The sequence below is a fragment of the Ricinus communis genome, chromosome 4 (genome assembly GCF_019578655.1).
Source record: "Ricinus communis isolate WT05 ecotype wild-type chromosome 4, ASM1957865v1, whole genome shotgun sequence".
Classification (NCBI taxonomy): Eukaryota; Viridiplantae; Streptophyta; class Magnoliopsida; order Malpighiales; family Euphorbiaceae; genus Ricinus; species Ricinus communis.
The window spans coordinates 23,637,981-23,656,636 of NC_063259.1; the positions used below are offsets into that span (position 1 = coordinate 23,637,981).

Here is an 18,656-nt window from a genome sequence, read left to right on the forward strand (position 1 = left end):
TGATGATCAATGAAGAGGACAGCCTTCTTTCCTTCACCGAATTCTTTGTTTACTCATATACTACCGAATTACGTTAATTTATTACTAATCAATAGGATTTTGATTAATGTCAAAGGAACTATATATATTATGCATGTTGCTCTTTAATTTTCCATGAATCTGATGCAAGCAAACAAATCAATTTATTTTCCATGGATGACGGGAGCAGTAAGAGACTTGCGTTTTTTTGACATGGAAATCAATTGAAATTAATTGAGTAATTGTGTATTAGATATTTGTCATACATCTACAAGTCTCCTGCAAGACATGTTGATCTCAAAAATTCAACTGTTTCGATATGTCTCATTCTCAAGGCATATTTGTCCTCCTGACTATATTTGTTTATTTTTCTTGATAAGTATATTTATTATTCTAACTATATCTTTATATTATAATATAAGAAATAGATAGCTAAATAATTGTACGGAATGCAGCCTTTGCTGTATGTTCAATTTCCATGTCCCCAAGTTGAGCATATAGTCGCGTCCCAAATGATATAATAATAATTGAAGTATATATATATATATATTAAATTTAGTGAAATTTTAATTTTAATGTTCAGTTGCAAAATATATTACTTATAAATTAAGTCACTAAACTATATAATTACGTAGTAACATCATATTGGTGGGTATAAAATATAAGCATATGTGTAGAAAGAGACATCTTATATTAATATAAACGTGTTCAATGGTCCATATAAAAATGCATTAATAGACCCTTTTCCTTGCAATTCCTGAACATAAACCAAATTGTGCAATTTTCCCTTTTCTTCTATCCTTTATATTTCCCTGAAACAGTAATTGCCCTACAAAGTCAGCAACGAGGAAAAGGCCCGATAAAAGAAATTGAAATTAATTTGGGCTGACTTTTTGAACAAAAAGAAATGATTGTGTAAAGTTGTGCAGTTAAATATGGGTCTAAATTTCTGCAACCATGCAAAGCCATTTCGTCAATGCCTTGCAGAAGATGGAGGCTTTCAAGTTTCAACTTTCCATCACAAAGAGACAAATTGTTTTCTATACTGATTTAATTTAAACAATTTTGCTCTTTCCAGTCCTTTAAATCCAATCTCCTATAGTAAATTAATAATTAATTGTAACTATTAATGGGAAACTTTAAATAATCATTAAATATTTGTTCTAAGAATAATTTTTATATATCTGTTTTTTGTATTATCCATTGAGCTGTTACTTGCAGACAACTGCGTGATTGAGTCTTGAGGGCAACCAAGACCATTAATAATAATGCTTTTGGAAGGGTGTTGCCAGGTTTTGTCTAAAAACCAGAATTTAAATTATTATTACCATAATCTATCCTCATAATAATAGCTTTGATTGTTGAAATGGTCCATCCATTGTGCATTGTACATCCATTTAAAGCACAATCCAAATCTCAATTCCATCAAATATGGAAACTGAATCTCAACCAATGTCATTGTACTTTTTCATTTTAAAAAATTTGAAATTCTTTATTCACTTTTGGTATCCACCAATAAATTAATAATTACATTGATATTTATATTTATAAAAACCTATAATCATTGATTTGACCAGTCTTCTTTCCAAACTTTCTCCCCCTTTTCGATTGGCACTGGAAGCAACAAAAGTTTTGTGTGCGGTGGTGCGAAATTATTAATGGACAGGTGGTACATATTGACTTTTTTTATTTTCCTTCCTCACGTGGGGCTTATTGTACGGTAAAAATAATTCTAAAGAAGGAAATAATAATAATAATAATGACTAATGCTGACATTAACCTCAAGTTATTGGTATCCAGAGTCAGCAAATTCATAGATTAAGGAAAACAAAAGCCAGATTGTGCGCTACGTTGTCCAATTTAAGGTTAAGTTACTCCATGTTCCTCATAAACCCTATCCAGCATGAAACACAAGTGACGCAGAAACCCCTTTTCTCTGCTCTCTCCACTTTTGGAATTCGTATGTAGCTAATCTCCTCTAATTTATCTAGGCTTTCATATTGAAATAAGGAAATAATAACCGAGCAATACATGCCGACTTATTATATCTGAAAAAGATATGATTAACTAAATTTATATTCAACTACAATTGAGAGTTTGAGACTAAATCAATTATCGGACTCTAGTAGAAGAGTCCAACTCAATCTAAGACTTTATTACATAGCTAATAGAATTAGGACGCGTTACATTCACAAAATTTTATTTTTTATAGAATAAAAATAACTTCATTTTTTATATAAGGAACTACGACACAATATATCAAATACATGCTACTTTACGTATTCAATTCACATTAAACCATTATTATTTAATTATTGGTTCATCATCAGAAAGAGTGTCCAGACAACCGCATTTAATATTTTCTAATCATTGTTTCAGGTATTTCGAAAATTAGACCATAAAATTTTATTGATAGCTTGTCTCTTTAACTGATTTCAGTAAATTTAATAATTTGTTTTGTCTTCATCGAACATCTTTTCCGATTTTAATTAAAACTTTTACTTGAATTTCTAGCACGAGTAGCTGAAAAACGGGTTGTAGAACTCAAGTAGAAACAAGTGTGAAATGGTATTCTTATAAAAGACATAAATGCCTCAACAATATTCTTCTCTTAAATTTAATTGGTGATTTTTGTAAATTTTAAAATGTTAATCTAATAAATGCAAAAAGAAATATAGTAAGCGTATCGCATTAGGTTAGGGGAAACTACTTTTAAAGGAATTGTTCAAATACCCAACGCTTCACACACTTTAAGGACACAATGCCACAATTATACATTTGATTTTTAGAATTTTAAGGTCTCCCAAATGAATTTTATTACCACATTTCACGTACTCGTACCCCTGATTTGTGTGCAATTAGTAATTCTTTTGTATCTTTCTAGGAAAAGAAATAAACAAATAATTTTATATATCTTCAAAATGGCAAAAGCAAATCTAAAAGTTTTGGGTAGTTTAATTTTATAATATAAACGTTTATCTTATGCGAGGCTATTGCCATTTCTCCTTTACAGCACGAGATGATGGATGTATTTATGGTATTAATTTTATATATAATTAATTAATATTTAAAATTATTTATATGTTTTTGTATTAATAAAATTTTAAAATATTCGAATTTTTTTAAAAAGACATTTAATAATAATTAAATTATTATTATTATTATTATTATTATTAAAATGTAATGGGTATTTATAAAATATTAAAATTTCTCTTAAAATTTTCTATAAACTCATACAACATGCAAGTAAACAATTATTTTTCCTAATTCCAGCATTTGCAAATACTATAAAATGATAAATATTCCAACAAATGTGAAGAAACAGAAAAGTAATACAGAGAAAATGAACTTCATTGCATACTTCTAGTTCCTTTCTTTTCACATAGAATTTCCTTTTTAAAATTGAAAATTATGTGTTGTTTTGCATCTGTTTATATAAACTTTATTAAAGACACTAATTCCATGCTCAAATATGAATGTTCGTAAGAAAGATAGACCATCCACAATTTTATACTCAAAACTAAAAAAAGAAAAAAAAAAAAAAGAGATTCAAGAAAGAAAACTAATGTCCATTTAGAGATTTTTATTTTAAGAAATTTCATTATTAATCCATTTTTTTTTAAATAATTATAAAAATACCTTTTTTATTTTTATTTTTAAAATTATCCCTTGCTATTTTGAGAAGTATTCATCTTTCCTGCATAATTCACACACATAGAGATTTTAACACTCAGCCCAACCCAACCCAACTCGACCTAATGTCCGAAAGTTTTCATTAGCCTATACCTTCTCATCTTCTGTAACCTTGAGGCCTCCAATGAGAAGTACTCATAATTCAATCCACTTCCCAGAAAAGGATCCTCCAATAAAATTTTGAGTCTAGATGTGGATGGATTCTTTTTAATTGAGCCAAGGAAGTGGAAATTGCTCTAGATACTACAGTACTAATTTACTTAAACAATTATGAATTTAATATCAATGAGATACAATTTGATCAAGCATGAAAACCCTTTAATTTTACTTTTCGTTTATAATATACCCAAATTTCAGTTTTGATTTCAGGCAAAAGGCAATCAGAGAAATGAGGTCTAATCTTGTTGTCCTAAAAATTAGGGCATGAATTGGGTTTTCATGTCAGCATGTTATATAGTATAATAATCCACTAAAAAACTAATACATAAAAAAGTGAATGGTTAATTCTTTTATTATTAATAAGAAGTTAGCGGATAGTTTTTAAAAAATTATTTTCTTGTTTGTTTTATTTATGTCAGTTTTTTAGGAGATTGTTATTCAACACCAACACCAGATGCTTATATATATATATGCACACTAAGCCTTGAAATTAAAATTGAAATTAAAATAATAATAATAATAATAAAAAGAAGAAGAAAATTTGGATGCCATTTGAGCTATGTTAGGCACCATTTATCCGCAACAAAAACAGATGTAGTCTCTAATTGTTTGAAGTGCCACTTTTTGCTGTGTAATGTGAAAACCAAAAACTTCTTGTACTGGGGAGTAGTATCCTTTCTCTCCATTCAAAAGTTTATTTGCTACTTTCCAATGCAATTTCATCGTCTTGTCTTCGATCTAATTAATCACAGTTCACAAGAGATAAATTAAAGCTTTTAGCCTTGAAATCCACAAATGTACTACTAAGATGTGCAAGCAATCGGACAAATATTTCCCTGTATTTCATGCGATGGATCCTAGTCATGCTTCCTTGTATGGCGCAAGACCTCCCACAAGATCAGCTTATGGATTCGATCTTTTACTGTTTGTTCCTTTTACCCTTTCGAATTCATAAAATGGATATGCAGTAAAGCATGAAAAGTAGCAGAGTGGCCTTTGGTTATTTTAAGCCCATTAATTATTTTCATTAGCAGCTCAATTATCAAGAAAAACCAGGCAGTTTGCAAATGAAAGCTCAAAGATTCATTATATTCACCAAAAATACTTCTGATGCTGCAAATGTATCTATCTATGGCTACACTTGACTCAAATGGATCAAGTAGTGTACTAATATTAGAAATTAGAAACCATTCATTAACATAATGATGGCAAACTGTCATACCATCCTATAATAATTGGTCTTTAATTGCAGATCATACTTCGTTTGAATATAAATCTCATCTAAGCCAAGAGCCATCTTCCAAATTAAGTGGAATATTATACACTTCTCAAAAGGCAAAAACCATTTCCACTATCTCTATACATAAATATAACCCAGCAACACCACCCTTCCATTACCTAGAGATTACTAAGCATGGTAGCAGACGACAGCAAAAAAAGAACACATGGAGAAGTTAGAAGTGACCCCCTTCCATTTTTTTTTTTGGACATTGGCTTAACAGCTAAGAACTAAGACATCAGAAAGCAGAAGAAGAACAGCACAGATGGAATGGATATGGATGCTGATACTAGCACCCAAGTACCTACTACATGGGCTGACATAAAAACCTTAAACTCTAAGCAAATAGACACTAAGTTCAGGACCTCCAGATCCATCAGGATTCATCATATAAAATGCTTCTGAATCTTTTGATCCAACAACTCTTTCGAACCTGGCTCTCATATACATGAGTTCACCATCGGACCCAGCTCCATTCCCCGGCAACACACCAGCACCCATTGAAATAGGCTCTACAGCCTTCAGAACCTTCCATTCTTCAGGACCACATTCACGTCTCATTGCATAACCACATTTCTTGCCATTACAATACGTCCTCCAGATAGGTTCATCCAACAATTTCCCTGCTTTCTTTTGCGGCTTCTTTTCACACTCTAATGCAATTCTAACTAACCCAGAAGCCATTTCCCGGACGAGTACACTAGTTGGAGTTGCAAGCTCAATCAAGAAGGGTGGATTCAGTTTGACATCTACTTGAAATGCCAAATGAACGTGACCACGACGATAGCCAAAAATGGTACCTACCAATTTGGTCGCTAAACCAGAATGATAGGCTGATCGGCTCATACCGAATACAGTAAGAGCCGATCGGAGCTTAGACACTGATATAACAGGAAGCTTTTTTTTATGTGATTGCTGTGGCATTATTATTCTAAGCTCCTGATCATCTTTCAACTCCTCCTCACATGAAGAGAAATGTGAGGAGGAGTTGAAAGTTAAGATTTCTTGATCATCATCATCATCTTCAACAATTTTCTTTTTCCAGTTGAAGTATCTCCTGGAGAAAGAAAAGGAAGAGTCTTGAGGAGTCTTGGCCATTATTATTGTCTTCATTTGGGGTATAAAAGATGGGTGTGGACTATATGGAGAGAAAGATACACTCTGGCTATGTTTGCTTATATTTAGTGGTTATGTAGTAGAGGTTTTTATTGATTTTATTTTTTTACTTCTATTACCCCTTCTATTTTTTCCTGTTGGGGCCTAGCAAAAAGAACAGAGAATCCTGACAAAAGGAAGGTGAACAGCCCCACCTAACAGAAGAGGAAAACAAAGAATTGTGTGTGACTTGAAGACAATCAACCGAAAGAAAAGACTAAAAGGAGGCAGATAGAAATGGACGAGAGAGGAGTTTTTTTAAACTGATGGAGCAATAGTGGAATCTGAGCAGACAATACCTTACTGTTATTTCTTAATCAATGCATGAAGAGAGAGGGCTGAATCCTGAAGCAGGAAATAAGGAGGGGTGAGTGGGGTCAATAAAGAGAGAGATATAGAGAGTGTAGAGAGACTGATTACTCTGACTCGCATTGGAAACGGTTAAGCGCAAGTAAGGCTACACCAACCGTACCCACAAAAAGGACCATCGTAGCACAACACACTGCTCTTTTTTTAGTCCTTTCATGCTCTCTCTCTCTCTCTCTATCCCTCTATACCCAATTGCACATGTACCCATAAGCCACCATTAGCCACCTTGGTGTTTTGTATCATAAATGTTTCTTTTCCTTTTCTCTATCTTTTAATCTTGGAGAATGATTAGAGATTCTGATAGTGCTAATTTGGAACAAGCATTGATTTATTATGATAAAGAATAATAATAAATACAGAAGAAGCTTCTAAATTCAGTTTCTAACCAATTAATAATTTTATTTATTTTTCACATACAAAAGAATCATTCCATGAAATGTAATAATAAAAGGTCCAACAGGAATCAACCGAGTGCTATTACATGATGACTAATAGTTCACACCCAAAGAGCATTTATTAAGCTTTTAAGTGATATAGTCATGATGGGTCACCAACCGTTGAGCCAATAAAAACTTAACCTATAAAAGAATCAAGAATGTGCTAAAGAGATAGATAGATAGATAGGGTGGCTACTGAGTTCCATGATTAGATCTAGATATGTTGAATATTTAGTGTGTGTGGTAGATCCCTATGTCCAGAATGAAGACAATATGAGGATTTTGTCTCAATGACATTGCATATATGCTCCACATGTGGCTTGCAGAATTTCTTACAAAGTCAAATCATGTTGAATTTTTAGCCAGCATGAACAATTAGTATATGTATTCACATCAAACTTGTTACAAAATCTTTTTTTTTTTTTAAAAAAAAGTATTTTATTACAAGTTTAATTAAGAGTTTCATGATACCCACCAAACCAACAGATCAACTACCCATGATCTGTAAACACCAATTTGGTAAATCTAATACAAGTATTAAATGTACTTATTATCCCTTCATGACTATTACCTTTCATGTTAACTTAAATCTTTTTTAATCCAAAATCTCACATTCTTAGACTATAATTTAGTTGCCCAAAGATGGAGTAAAGTCAAAAATCAACAACTGCTAACAGAAAGATAAACAACATAGCTAAACAACCAAGACATTGTTGTGTGCACAAAGACTGTTTGACACAAAAAGGCTGGCTGATCAATACTAATATGTACTCAAAATTCAGTCATGCATGAGATTCGGATATGTGTTGAATATATTTTGATTCTGCATATCTCATGCTTTTATTTACATACTGTGCGCACTCAACCAGTAAAGGGCCATCTCTCTTTCTCTGACTGTAAGCAGATACACACTCCAAAAGAACGATGCTGATTCACAAACTCCGTCTGTATATTGGCTTAGCCAAAGATTTCAAAGCAATATATAAACACAGAACTCCCTAAACTACGAAAAGGAAAAATCTTTATGATCTGAAGGACCACTGCATCAGATAATGACCATACAGAGATCGTGCAGGAATAATGCTTGTTGGTGTGGGTGAGACCACCTGCTGCTATTGCCTGGTACAATATAAGCCATCATTACTATATTCCTGGTCCACCCTTTCTCATATTTTATTGCCCTGAAGCAAGAAGTTCAGACTTCAGAACATCAAGTTGATCTGTCATATGTGGATAAACTTCACATATTTTGAAGCTGTAATTTTGGTCCACTCAAAATTTGAGGAGACATTCAATTCAAGATTCACCTGTTACATGCAAAATCTCACTCAACAATTTAGCTAAATTGTAAACACTAACAATTATGTAATAACAGAACCTTCTGATCTTCAAAAGGCATAGAACTACATGGATTTTTTAATGATCAAAGTAGAGAAGAGCAGATTTAGAAACACACAAAGCACCCAGCAATAGGGAGCAAGTACTTGTTGAATTTAATTAGGATTATATTAGCCGTTAGTCCTGATCAAAAGCAACTATCCACACAGGAATGAAAGATTTAGAAAGAAAAGAAATATATCTTAATGTTGTGGTCTAGGCTAGAGAAAAACGATATTTAATAAACTATACTTCTCTTCTCTTGCGATGTGGACTAAGCAGAGTCATTTTTGCCAAATAAATGCATGTAATGTAAATGTTAATAGAACACATTTTAAGCTCATATTCAACTGCCACTGTCTAGTTGTCAAGAAATTCCTGATTGCAACCCATAAATTCCAGATTTTTTTGGTTCTTGAAATTGGAGCAAACAGTCTGGCTTTCATATTAACAAAGTGATTTTGTTTCTGTTCAAGAACATCTCGGACGACATGATTAAGTAGTGATTTTACTCTAAAAAAGTCTCGAAAACAAGATACATTTGTCTAAAATCTCTGTAAGTGCAAGAATAGAATTTAAAATCTGCAACTAGCCTATGATTCATAGGCTATGAATAAAGAATACTAGGCTACTACTATTTGTTCATTTATAATCTTTCGAACTAGATTTGCCGTATAAAATCTATATGGCTATTACTGATCCTGTAAAAAGCACAAGCTAGTTATCTCTTGTGGTTTGCTGCTTCAATTTGGTTTTTGAAGACATGCAGAGAAACTTAGGGAAACATTAACATGATGTTACGTTTTTGTGTTCAGGTGTCGGCAGGGATAATGCAAGTGGCAAGAGATTGATGGTGATGGGATCTGTAGCAGCAACGCCGTGACTGAAGATTAACTCCAGTGGCGTAAATGACTGCAAAAAGAAAAGAAAAAAAAAACAGTCTTGGATAAAACCGTCCTGTGACAATGACAGTAGCGAGGAAAGGGTGAAAGAGCAGTGAACTAATGGTTACTTCACGCAGCTGCAGTATTACAACTGATTATAGTTATTATGGCGGTTCATAATGGTGAAAGTAGTGGCAACTGTGCAGACGGCTGAGTGGCTGGAGTGATCGAGAAATGTAGACAGGTACCAAGCTGACATTGTTCTAAAGCTATAAAAATTTAATGAGTTCAGGCAAGAATAACTCAGACAATAGATTCAGATTGAATCAAGAACAAGCATCAGTTATCATAATTAAAGAATGGTCCTGCTGTTCTCTATAATGCCAAAGAAAAACAAATGACTCTGTAGCTGTGAATTAGGGAACTATTTTTCAGTTTAATGATTAGTCTTTCTAGGATTTCTTCTCCACTTTTACTTATGGTGGGTGCTTGCCACTTGGTTCATTGGTGATTACTGGTTATCATAAAATTTAATTTGGGAATGCTTGAATGTGTACCTCTCTGATAAACTAAAAAATTTGGCAATAATTATTTGTCAAACTGAAAATCATTCTCTAAAGCACTGTAAGACTTGCCTGGTCTAGAATATTACATTCGACTATTGAAAGAGCGATTGGTGTCAAATCTAAAAATTGTTACGCAGAGCCAACCAGTTTATGTGCATTAGGCTATAATCACTCGCTCACTACAAAAGAACATAGTAATAGCAAATTTAAACTCGATACAGCTTTTCAAATCATACAATTGTACAAAAAGATTCGCCATTAGTACTCAACATACCCCATCAAAACCCAGTACAAACCCAAAAGAAAAACTCCCAATTAGTATTGTCACCGGAGACCTGCAAACGGAGCAAGTATTTCCATAACTAGAAAGCAGGAAAAGGATTAAACCCGCTAAGTACCATTTTCTCTAACGGCCAAAACAATGGTTCAGGAAGATTATCCCATTCATACCAACCCCAACCATAACATTTATCAGGCTCAAGATTTTGTGCAACTTGATCAGAATCAGCCGAGACAGCACGGAGAAATATAGTAACATAGTGAGATGGCTTAGGTTGTTGTTCAAGAAAAACATTATTAGTCGCTGTTAGATATTCTATTTTAGTTATCTCTAAGCCAGTCTCTTCCTTCACTTCTCTTGCCCCACATTCTTCAAAACTCTCACCTTCAAACGAAAAAAAAAATTATAAAACATACATCATTAGATCAGTGAGAATCGATTAACAAAAGAAGAAGAAAAAAAACAAAGAAAGACGGAGAGACCGACCGAACTCCAGGTGGCCGCCGGGAAGGGCAAAGGTGGAGTCGCCGACGGAAGAGCGGCGGCGACCTAGTAATACTGATTTTCCTTTCAATAAGAAGACTACTACAGCTACCCTTGGTATTGGCTTTGGCGTCTCTACATTTTTCTTTTGGTTTTCCATTTCTTTTCTTTTGGTTTTGGAATTTGCATAGTCTGAACTCTAATAAAGTGGAAGAAGGTGAAACGGCGTCTATCTGTTCCGTTTTGCACCCGCTCGGCTTGACCAGTGCTTTAAGGTCTTCCCGCCAAGAATGAAGGGAAGGGTTACCCTGTTGTTGTTGCAGGTGTAATTCGATGTCCTTGTGCAATTGGAGAAAGCCGCATCACTGAAATGAATGTGAATCACGAATATACCCTTTCCCGTTTTACATGAGTGGATTTTATTTTTCAAATGAAAGGAGACGGAACTCGGTGGTTCAATTTTAAGAAGATTGGGTTTGAATGGCATCATTCATTTTATTATATAATAAAATCAAAAATTTTATGTTCATCACATAGAGAAAATAATTAAAATATTACCATATTTAACATGAACATAAAATACCTGAAATTCATTTTTAATTGTATTGATACTTATAGTTAAAAGGAAAAATAAAAAAGAAATCATCACCCTATTGTGCTTTTGTTTGCACTTTGGACTTGGGGTACAAGAAAAGAATTTGGGATATTGTCCAAGTCAATTCCACTATGGTTGGCTGTAAGCCAATCAACAAACTTAAAAAGATTGCTCCCAATGGCCAGTAACATGTTAAAATAATGAAATTAAATTATATGGTTAGCATTTTATAATAGTTTAAATTGTAATTTAGGACTCTACTAACTGAGAAATCTAGAGAGAATAGACTAATAAATCAGCCAATCTAAAGATTACTTACGAATTAGGACATTTAGACAAATGTATGGATCAAAAGACAGCAGCCTGTCCAATTTATTGAAACGGGCCTGCTATTGGTTGAGATTCAACTAAATCAACAATGGGTTGCCCATTAACAATAACTTGCAATCAAATGCCAACAAGGCCCCTGTGTTCCTCCTGCTCTTTATGTAGCTATTTTAAAAAAAAGAATAATTTTTCAATGTTGAACTCTTTTATTAATTTAGATTATTAATAAATTTAATTTAATTTATATTACAATAATATAAATAAATTTCATAATTATAAATACTATTTATTAATAGATAAAAAGACAGAAATTTGTGATAAATAAAAGTAATATATAATTTATCACTAAATAATTGTTATATATAAACAACTAATTTAAGATATAAATTATTAAATATATTAAATTATATTAGTTGTTATAAATGTGTAAGACGGTATACCCTCATAGAATATTAAAATGACCTATTATTGCAATACTGTATTGGTTTCCATTTAAAACTTATTCGTGGAATGTAATCATTTCATCTTTTATTTTATATTGCACGCTTAAAGTGATTTGTGATTAGTGTGCATTACTATGATACCATCCCGTGAGCAGTGATAAATTATTAACACTAAAAGTTATCACCATTTAATTTAAATTAAATCTATGTGCTTTCATAATTCAATAATTTTTTTATTTATATTATTTTTTTCATAGACAAAGTGATTAAGAATTATAATAAAAAAAATCTATCATTAAAAAAAATTAATATATAAATATTTAATTATATTTATTTAAATCAGTCGTTATTATCATATTATAGGTGTCTAATAATGTAAATTTAGAGTTTAGCAACTCATAAATTTATTACTCAATTATTAAATCACGGTTAAAGTCATTAATCCGATAAAATAATTTTAACGACCAAATACTAACATTTTGAATTGTTAAATATTAAATCTATATTATTAAACAAAAATAATATGATAATAATGATTGATCATATTATAAATAATTAAATTTTTAATAATTAAATATATTTTTTCATCGCAATTTATAACTATATATATTTTTATATTAATAAAATAACATATATTTAAAATTGTAAAATAGCTAAAATCATGATATAATTTTTTTTTATTTATTCATAGTAAAAATTAGCTATATTCATAATTAAATATTGTATAATAATATTGTTTGTTTCATAATCTTTTTACTGATTATTTAGCAGCCTCTATAATTATTTAATTCTAAATCCATATAAATTATATTTAGGAATGGCTGTATTAAAATTGGGAAATTGAAACTTATTTCTATTAATCTGATATTAATATAGATTTATTTCTAGTAACGAATCGTACGTACTAAGTTTCAAAATAAATAATTATTTAATTTACACAGTAATAAAGTATTATTAGACCGTGTCAAAAATGTGGTTAATTTAATTAATGGTTATTTCAGCGGCGAAGGCTTTGCATCAGTGTTCTCGTGCCTGATATTTAAATATTCTAATTTTTTAAGAGATAAACAAAAATGATTTAACTCAAGGAGATAAGATGAGCTAACATAATATATGATTAGGCTCTTATCAACTTCAAAATTAAGAATTATGTTTTGCGACAAATTATTTTTGTCGTCACGTAATTAGTGTTGACAGCAAGTCAAGGTTGGTTCTACAATCTACATAGGTGCACTCAACACGTCATTATAATACTCTGATTTTTCTTTTAAAACAAATACTAAATATTCCTCTCTTATTCATTTTAATGTTTTTCTTTAAGTAGTTTATAATAAATTTATATATATTTTTTAAATATTAACCAACAATTTAATAAATTATTATATATATTTCAGGTGAATAGAAATTAAAATAAATTATATAACTCATTTTTTTTTTTATGATTCACATTTATAGATTGTATTTCTATATAAAGATAAGTATTCGGTTGGTTCGTTAGATTTATTGAATAAATCAAAATAATTTTAAAAATAAACTGAATTGAAATTGATTTTTCTAATAAATTAAAATAATTGGATTATATTATATGAATCGAATCGAACTAAATAAATCAAACCGAATCTAGAATCATTTTAAAAATTAAAGTTTAAATTAAAATAAAAATAAAATTTCATAAACAATTAAATTGATATTTCAGAATAAAATTAACACTATATTATTTTAAATTTAAAAAAAAAAATGAATCGAACAAATTGATAATCTAATCAAATTGAACAAAAATGAGCTCGTTTAACTTTCGATTCTTTTCAGAATTTTGCTAACTTCTATTTGTGCATATAAAGAAAGAAAGCAAAAGCAAATTATTATTTCATTGATAGACAATATTATTGTTTAGTTTATAGAACTATTACTTCGCGACATATAATATCAAATGTCAGTGATTGATAGTGCCTGATTCGACCATTGTCGGCCCATTCATCTGTCATTAACTTCCTTCCTTTTTTTTTAGAAGAATCTACATAAATAAAAAGGATCATATAATCTAAACACTTCATATTTATTATAAAAACATAATTTAACTAAAGAAAAATAATATATGTTTATATAAATTAAACTAAATTGATACTCACTTTAATTTGGATATTTTATAAATCATTTATTTTGCTTTAATATTTTAAAATTAAATTAAATTTGATGCAGTTTAATTTTAAGTAAGAAAATTTAGTTCAACTAACTTATCTTAGTCGAGACTAAAAGAAAAATAAGAAACTTACTCGAACTAATTGAATTCCAATTATTAATAAAAAAATAAATTAATCTAAATAATCTATATATAAGATTTGAATTTTTTTCTATGTATGTTTAATTTTTGACACATAAATTTTGTATTATGATAATTTATTTATTTTTAAACATTAAATTTAAGTTTATGTGTAATTTTATAGGTTTTTATTAATTTATTAATTTATAAATTATATTTTTAATTAAAAAAATTGAATTTTATATTTTATTTTTAAATTTATTTAGCACTTTTACATTTTATCCTCAACAATGCTATTTATTTTAAAGAGTATATGTAAAGTATTATGTACAAACATAATATAAAGAGCATAATTTTTATAATAAAAAATATCTTAAGAAATATTCAAATATAAAGAGTAAAATATTTTGTTTAAATTAAATAAAGTCTTTATATTTTTTTATCTTGCTTTTATTATTATAAATATTTTTTTTACTAATAGAAAAATAAAATTAATAATTTTCAATTAAATTAAATACATAGAAATTTTTAGTGCCTTTATTAAATATAGAATGTAGAGTAAAATTTAGCTTTCCATATATGAAAAATTAAATTATCTTTCTAATTTATATTTGCAAAATGAGTAATACATTTAACTGTTCTTTTATAATATATTAATTATTTATTTATGCGTTATATTCCTTCGCTACAAAGCAAAATTTTAAGTCAAAAGGTCCGCGAACGGTAATACAAAAGACCAAGGATTGATTGATTCAAGGTTCTCGCCTGGCCTTTATTGGTCTTGTTCTAAAGGTTAATGCCTCCCCGGCTAGGCAAAATCCATATTTTTCCATCTCTATTTTTGCTAAACTTGCTTACTTTCATAAAGTCGACCTTAACAGACATCTCTTCTATTTTCGTAGATGAAAGATCCAGTGCATCAATTAAATTAGATGTGGTGCTTCTCCCTCAAAGTGAAGGTCAAAACCAAGACATTGGGGATTTTGAATATGACCGTACTTACCTCGTGTGGAGCACTATCGATCTTGGCCTGATGAGAAAAGGGTTGAACTCATGTTTGCCTTAACCTAATCTACTTGGATCTCTGATTCAATTCCATTAAGGCATTTACTCCCTTCATGTAAAGGAAGAGTTCAACAGAAGTCATCTCTCTCACACTAGCTGTTCTTTCTTCCTAAATTTTCTTTTTGGCTTCTTTGGTACCATTATTATTATATATGATTATAAAGTTAAATTTATAAATCAAGTTTAATAAAATTTAAATATTTAAAATTTATTCATTATATTTTAAAAATAATCGCAAATTAAATATTTTTAACTTTTCTTGTTAATTTTTTCTAATATTTTAAGATTTTATTAGTGTATTAATATAAAAATTATTTTAATATTATTTATTAATTAATATTAATATTATGAGTGTAATTGATATTACTATTTTTTAGAATTACAAATTATTATATAATAAAAATTAATTTATTAATAAATATAATATTTAAGATATTATTTTCTATAATTAAAATGATTATCTAATTAAAAAACGAATTTATTAGTTGACATAATATTAAAATAAAATTAATATGCTATTTTAGAATAATTATTATTTAAAATTAATTTATTATTAATATATTATTTTTTAAAATTAAAATTAATATTTAATTAAAAATTTAACTTATTAATTAAGAATATAATTTATTAATTAATAAATTAATAAGAAAATTATATAATTATAAAATGGTTAGATTCTATAAATTAATATAATATTATTAAAATATATAAAAAAATATATTGAAAATGCTCTAAACTAAGAAAAAGCCTGCTTTTTCCACCCCTAGACTGCGATCCCAGACGGGGTCATACTTGTTGCGTGGTTAGAAGGTATTTACGGGCTTTTGGCGCTTCTATTAATTTTGTGGGTGCGACCAAATTCACTTATACACTCTCTTTCCTCGAATACAGAATGAGAGAAGGAAGACATGCCTGAATTACATGTTTGGGTGAGAGCAAATTCTTGCCTATGACCCTGCTACTCAGGATAATTACAAATACACTTTTATTTAAGGGCTCGACACTTCCGTTCTTGTATTTTTTAAATAATATATTTTATCTTCATTGATGTATTAATTGAAAAAATATGAAATAATCAGAATAGATAAATTAAATATTGGCACAACATACACTATCTTACATTTTGATATATTATATATATCTATTTTATGTAACGAATTAACCTCTAATATTTTTATTGTAAAATATATATAATCCTCGATAAAAATGATATATTAATTCCATTATCTAGTTTTATATGTATACTTTGACACAGTAAATGACTAATGAGAAGTTTAGTTTGTGGAATAGCATATAAATGTAAGAAATAAAAAATACTATTTTTCTAAAAAATAAAAATGAAAATACATATTAGAGCAAACTCTAAAGTATATTTGATTTGTGATCATCCCTCGCTTATACACTCTTTTATGAATGAGGAAATAGAGGATCCCAATTTGGTATTTTCCCACCTGAAGTATGCATTTATTCTTAAAATAATATATGATTGCATGTATTATTTAGATAGATCCTTAAGTATCAACAGAGTTAAATAATATGTTATAAAAAAATCACTATTTGATATTGATAATGCATTCTAATTGTCTTCAATCGAATTAATAAATTTGGGGTAACTTACAAGAGAGAATGAGGAGGAGATTGAGGTATTGGTTGCATTTGGCACTACAATTTGAAATAGTGCGTGAGGGGTGGAGCAAACAGTCAAAAGCTCTTTCATTTTCAAGTTTGCTGTCAAACCTCAGCCCAAACAAATACAAAAGGGAGACAGACAGGCTAACTAAAGTGTTACACGAGTGGAGACCACACTTATAAAAATGGCTCTACATGCAACCTAAAAGACCAAAATCTAAAGCCAGTTCTGTACCATCAACCATCTGAGCTTGAAATTTCCAATACGATTTTTAATAAGTTTAGAACGATATGAATTTCCCAAAAGTTAGTGGTACCCATTACAGGATAAAGCCTTTGTATTTGTATATTTTGTGGGTCTACAGGCATATATTTGCTCTTTGATGATGTCCCTCCAAAATTATTACCACGTACAATGTTGTTCCCAATATATTTTAGCTACAATACGGATTGCAATAGGACATGATTCTCTATTTTATGGTGGAGATCTACTCAAATAGAGGGGCGAGTTTTCATTTTTGTTCCTTGCTAGATCTTTTACGTGCAGTTTAATAATTTTTTAAAATCTAATTTATTAATATAATCATAACAAAGACGCAGATATTTATGAGAAATTAAAAAATGATTATTTTTATTATGTTATTATATAATGCTTGTTTTTATTTAAATAAAATAATATATCAATATTTATTTACGTAACTTAATATAATAGAAATTTTTAAAAATTACCATGACAAATATGTTAAAATGTAGAAAGAAAAAAAAAAAAAATTTTGTGGATGGAAATTCCATGGAGTCTCCCAGTAAATTTTGTGCGGCTATAATGAGAAACGGGTCCTCCTTCTTGGCTTGCCCTGCTATTATGAGACCCTAAGGAGATCCTTACAGGTTCGGGGAAAGGCCCTGTTGTCATCCCTGGCAACAGAAAGAAGAGGGACAGGGAGAGGGAGATGGAAACATCTTCCTCACTCTGCTTTTGGATCTCCAGGATTGAGACATTGAGATCTTTGCTAGATTGCCCTTATACAACAAGAGAAGTCATGGGACCATCACCCTCTGTGTCTATGCGGTCTCACTCATTACTTCTCCAATAAATTTTGCAATATACAAAAAATAAATTGTTGCAAGTTATAATTCTAAAGTTTGCCTTTTCTGTCACTTTATGCGACTGAACATCAAATGCTGCACTAGTTGGAATTAGTTAGTCACAATCTTATGCATGTAGCTTTATTATTTATTTCATCACTTATTATGAAATTTGTTTCTGCTAATAATGAAATGTATTATAGATTAAAAAATTCAAATTATACCAAATTTATGTTTTTAAAGTCTGCCATAATTTATTGTTTTCTTGTAAATAAAATATCTGATTCATTTATTTAGTATGCAATCATTCTTTTATCTTTTTAATAAATATGGAGTGAATAAATATAGAGAAGAGTATCCGTGTCGGTCTCTGCTTGCACATGACATGGCTGTAATGCTTTGCATCCCGACTGACCAATGTTTCAAAATGACGAAAAGCACCACTCCACACACCCAAAACCGTGACGCCCATCACAAGAAAGGCAATGGGAATCACACACATCATATTACCATTGCCCCCTCGAAACTCAATTTCACGGAATCTAACCAGT

At 29.8% G+C, this 18,656-nt stretch overlaps 2 protein-coding genes across 2 annotated transcripts; both read right to left on the bottom strand.

Annotated features, from left to right (window-relative positions):
* Window positions 1-5,175: 5,175 nt before the first annotated feature.
* Window positions 5,176-6,639, bottom strand: LOC8269493 (protein MIZU-KUSSEI 1). Its single transcript, XM_002524338.4, has one exon. The coding sequence runs from the start codon at window positions 6,260-6,262 to the stop codon at window positions 5,480-5,482; it is 783 nt and encodes a 260-aa protein (XP_002524384.3). The 5' UTR covers window positions 6,263-6,639; the 3' UTR covers window positions 5,176-5,479.
* A 3,474-nt stretch (window positions 6,640-10,113) lies between these two features.
* Window positions 10,114-11,118, bottom strand: LOC8269492 (nudix hydrolase 1). Its single transcript, XM_015722505.3, has 2 exons — window positions 10,704-11,118; window positions 10,114-10,601 (listed from the first exon to the last, which is right to left on the bottom strand). The coding sequence occupies exons 1-2, from the start codon at window positions 10,858-10,860 to the stop codon at window positions 10,300-10,302; spliced, it is 459 nt and encodes a 152-aa protein (XP_015577991.2). The 5' UTR covers window positions 10,861-11,118; the 3' UTR covers window positions 10,114-10,299.
* Window positions 11,119-18,656: the final 7,538 nt, after the last annotated feature.

Excerpts from the sequence above, each read along its gene's own strand:
- LOC8269493 (XM_002524338.4), bottom strand. The coding sequence starts at position 6,262 with ATGAAGACAATAATAATGGCCAAGACTCCTCAAGACTCTTCCTTTTCT.
- LOC8269492 (XM_015722505.3), bottom strand. The coding sequence starts at position 10,860 with ATGGAAAACCAAAAGAAAAATGTAGAGACGCCAAAGCCAATACCAAGG. Across the intron at positions 10,602-10,703 it reads CGGCGGCCACCTGGAGTTCG|GTGAGAGTTTTGAAGAATGT; the intron begins GTCGGTCTCTCC and ends TTTCGTTTGAAG.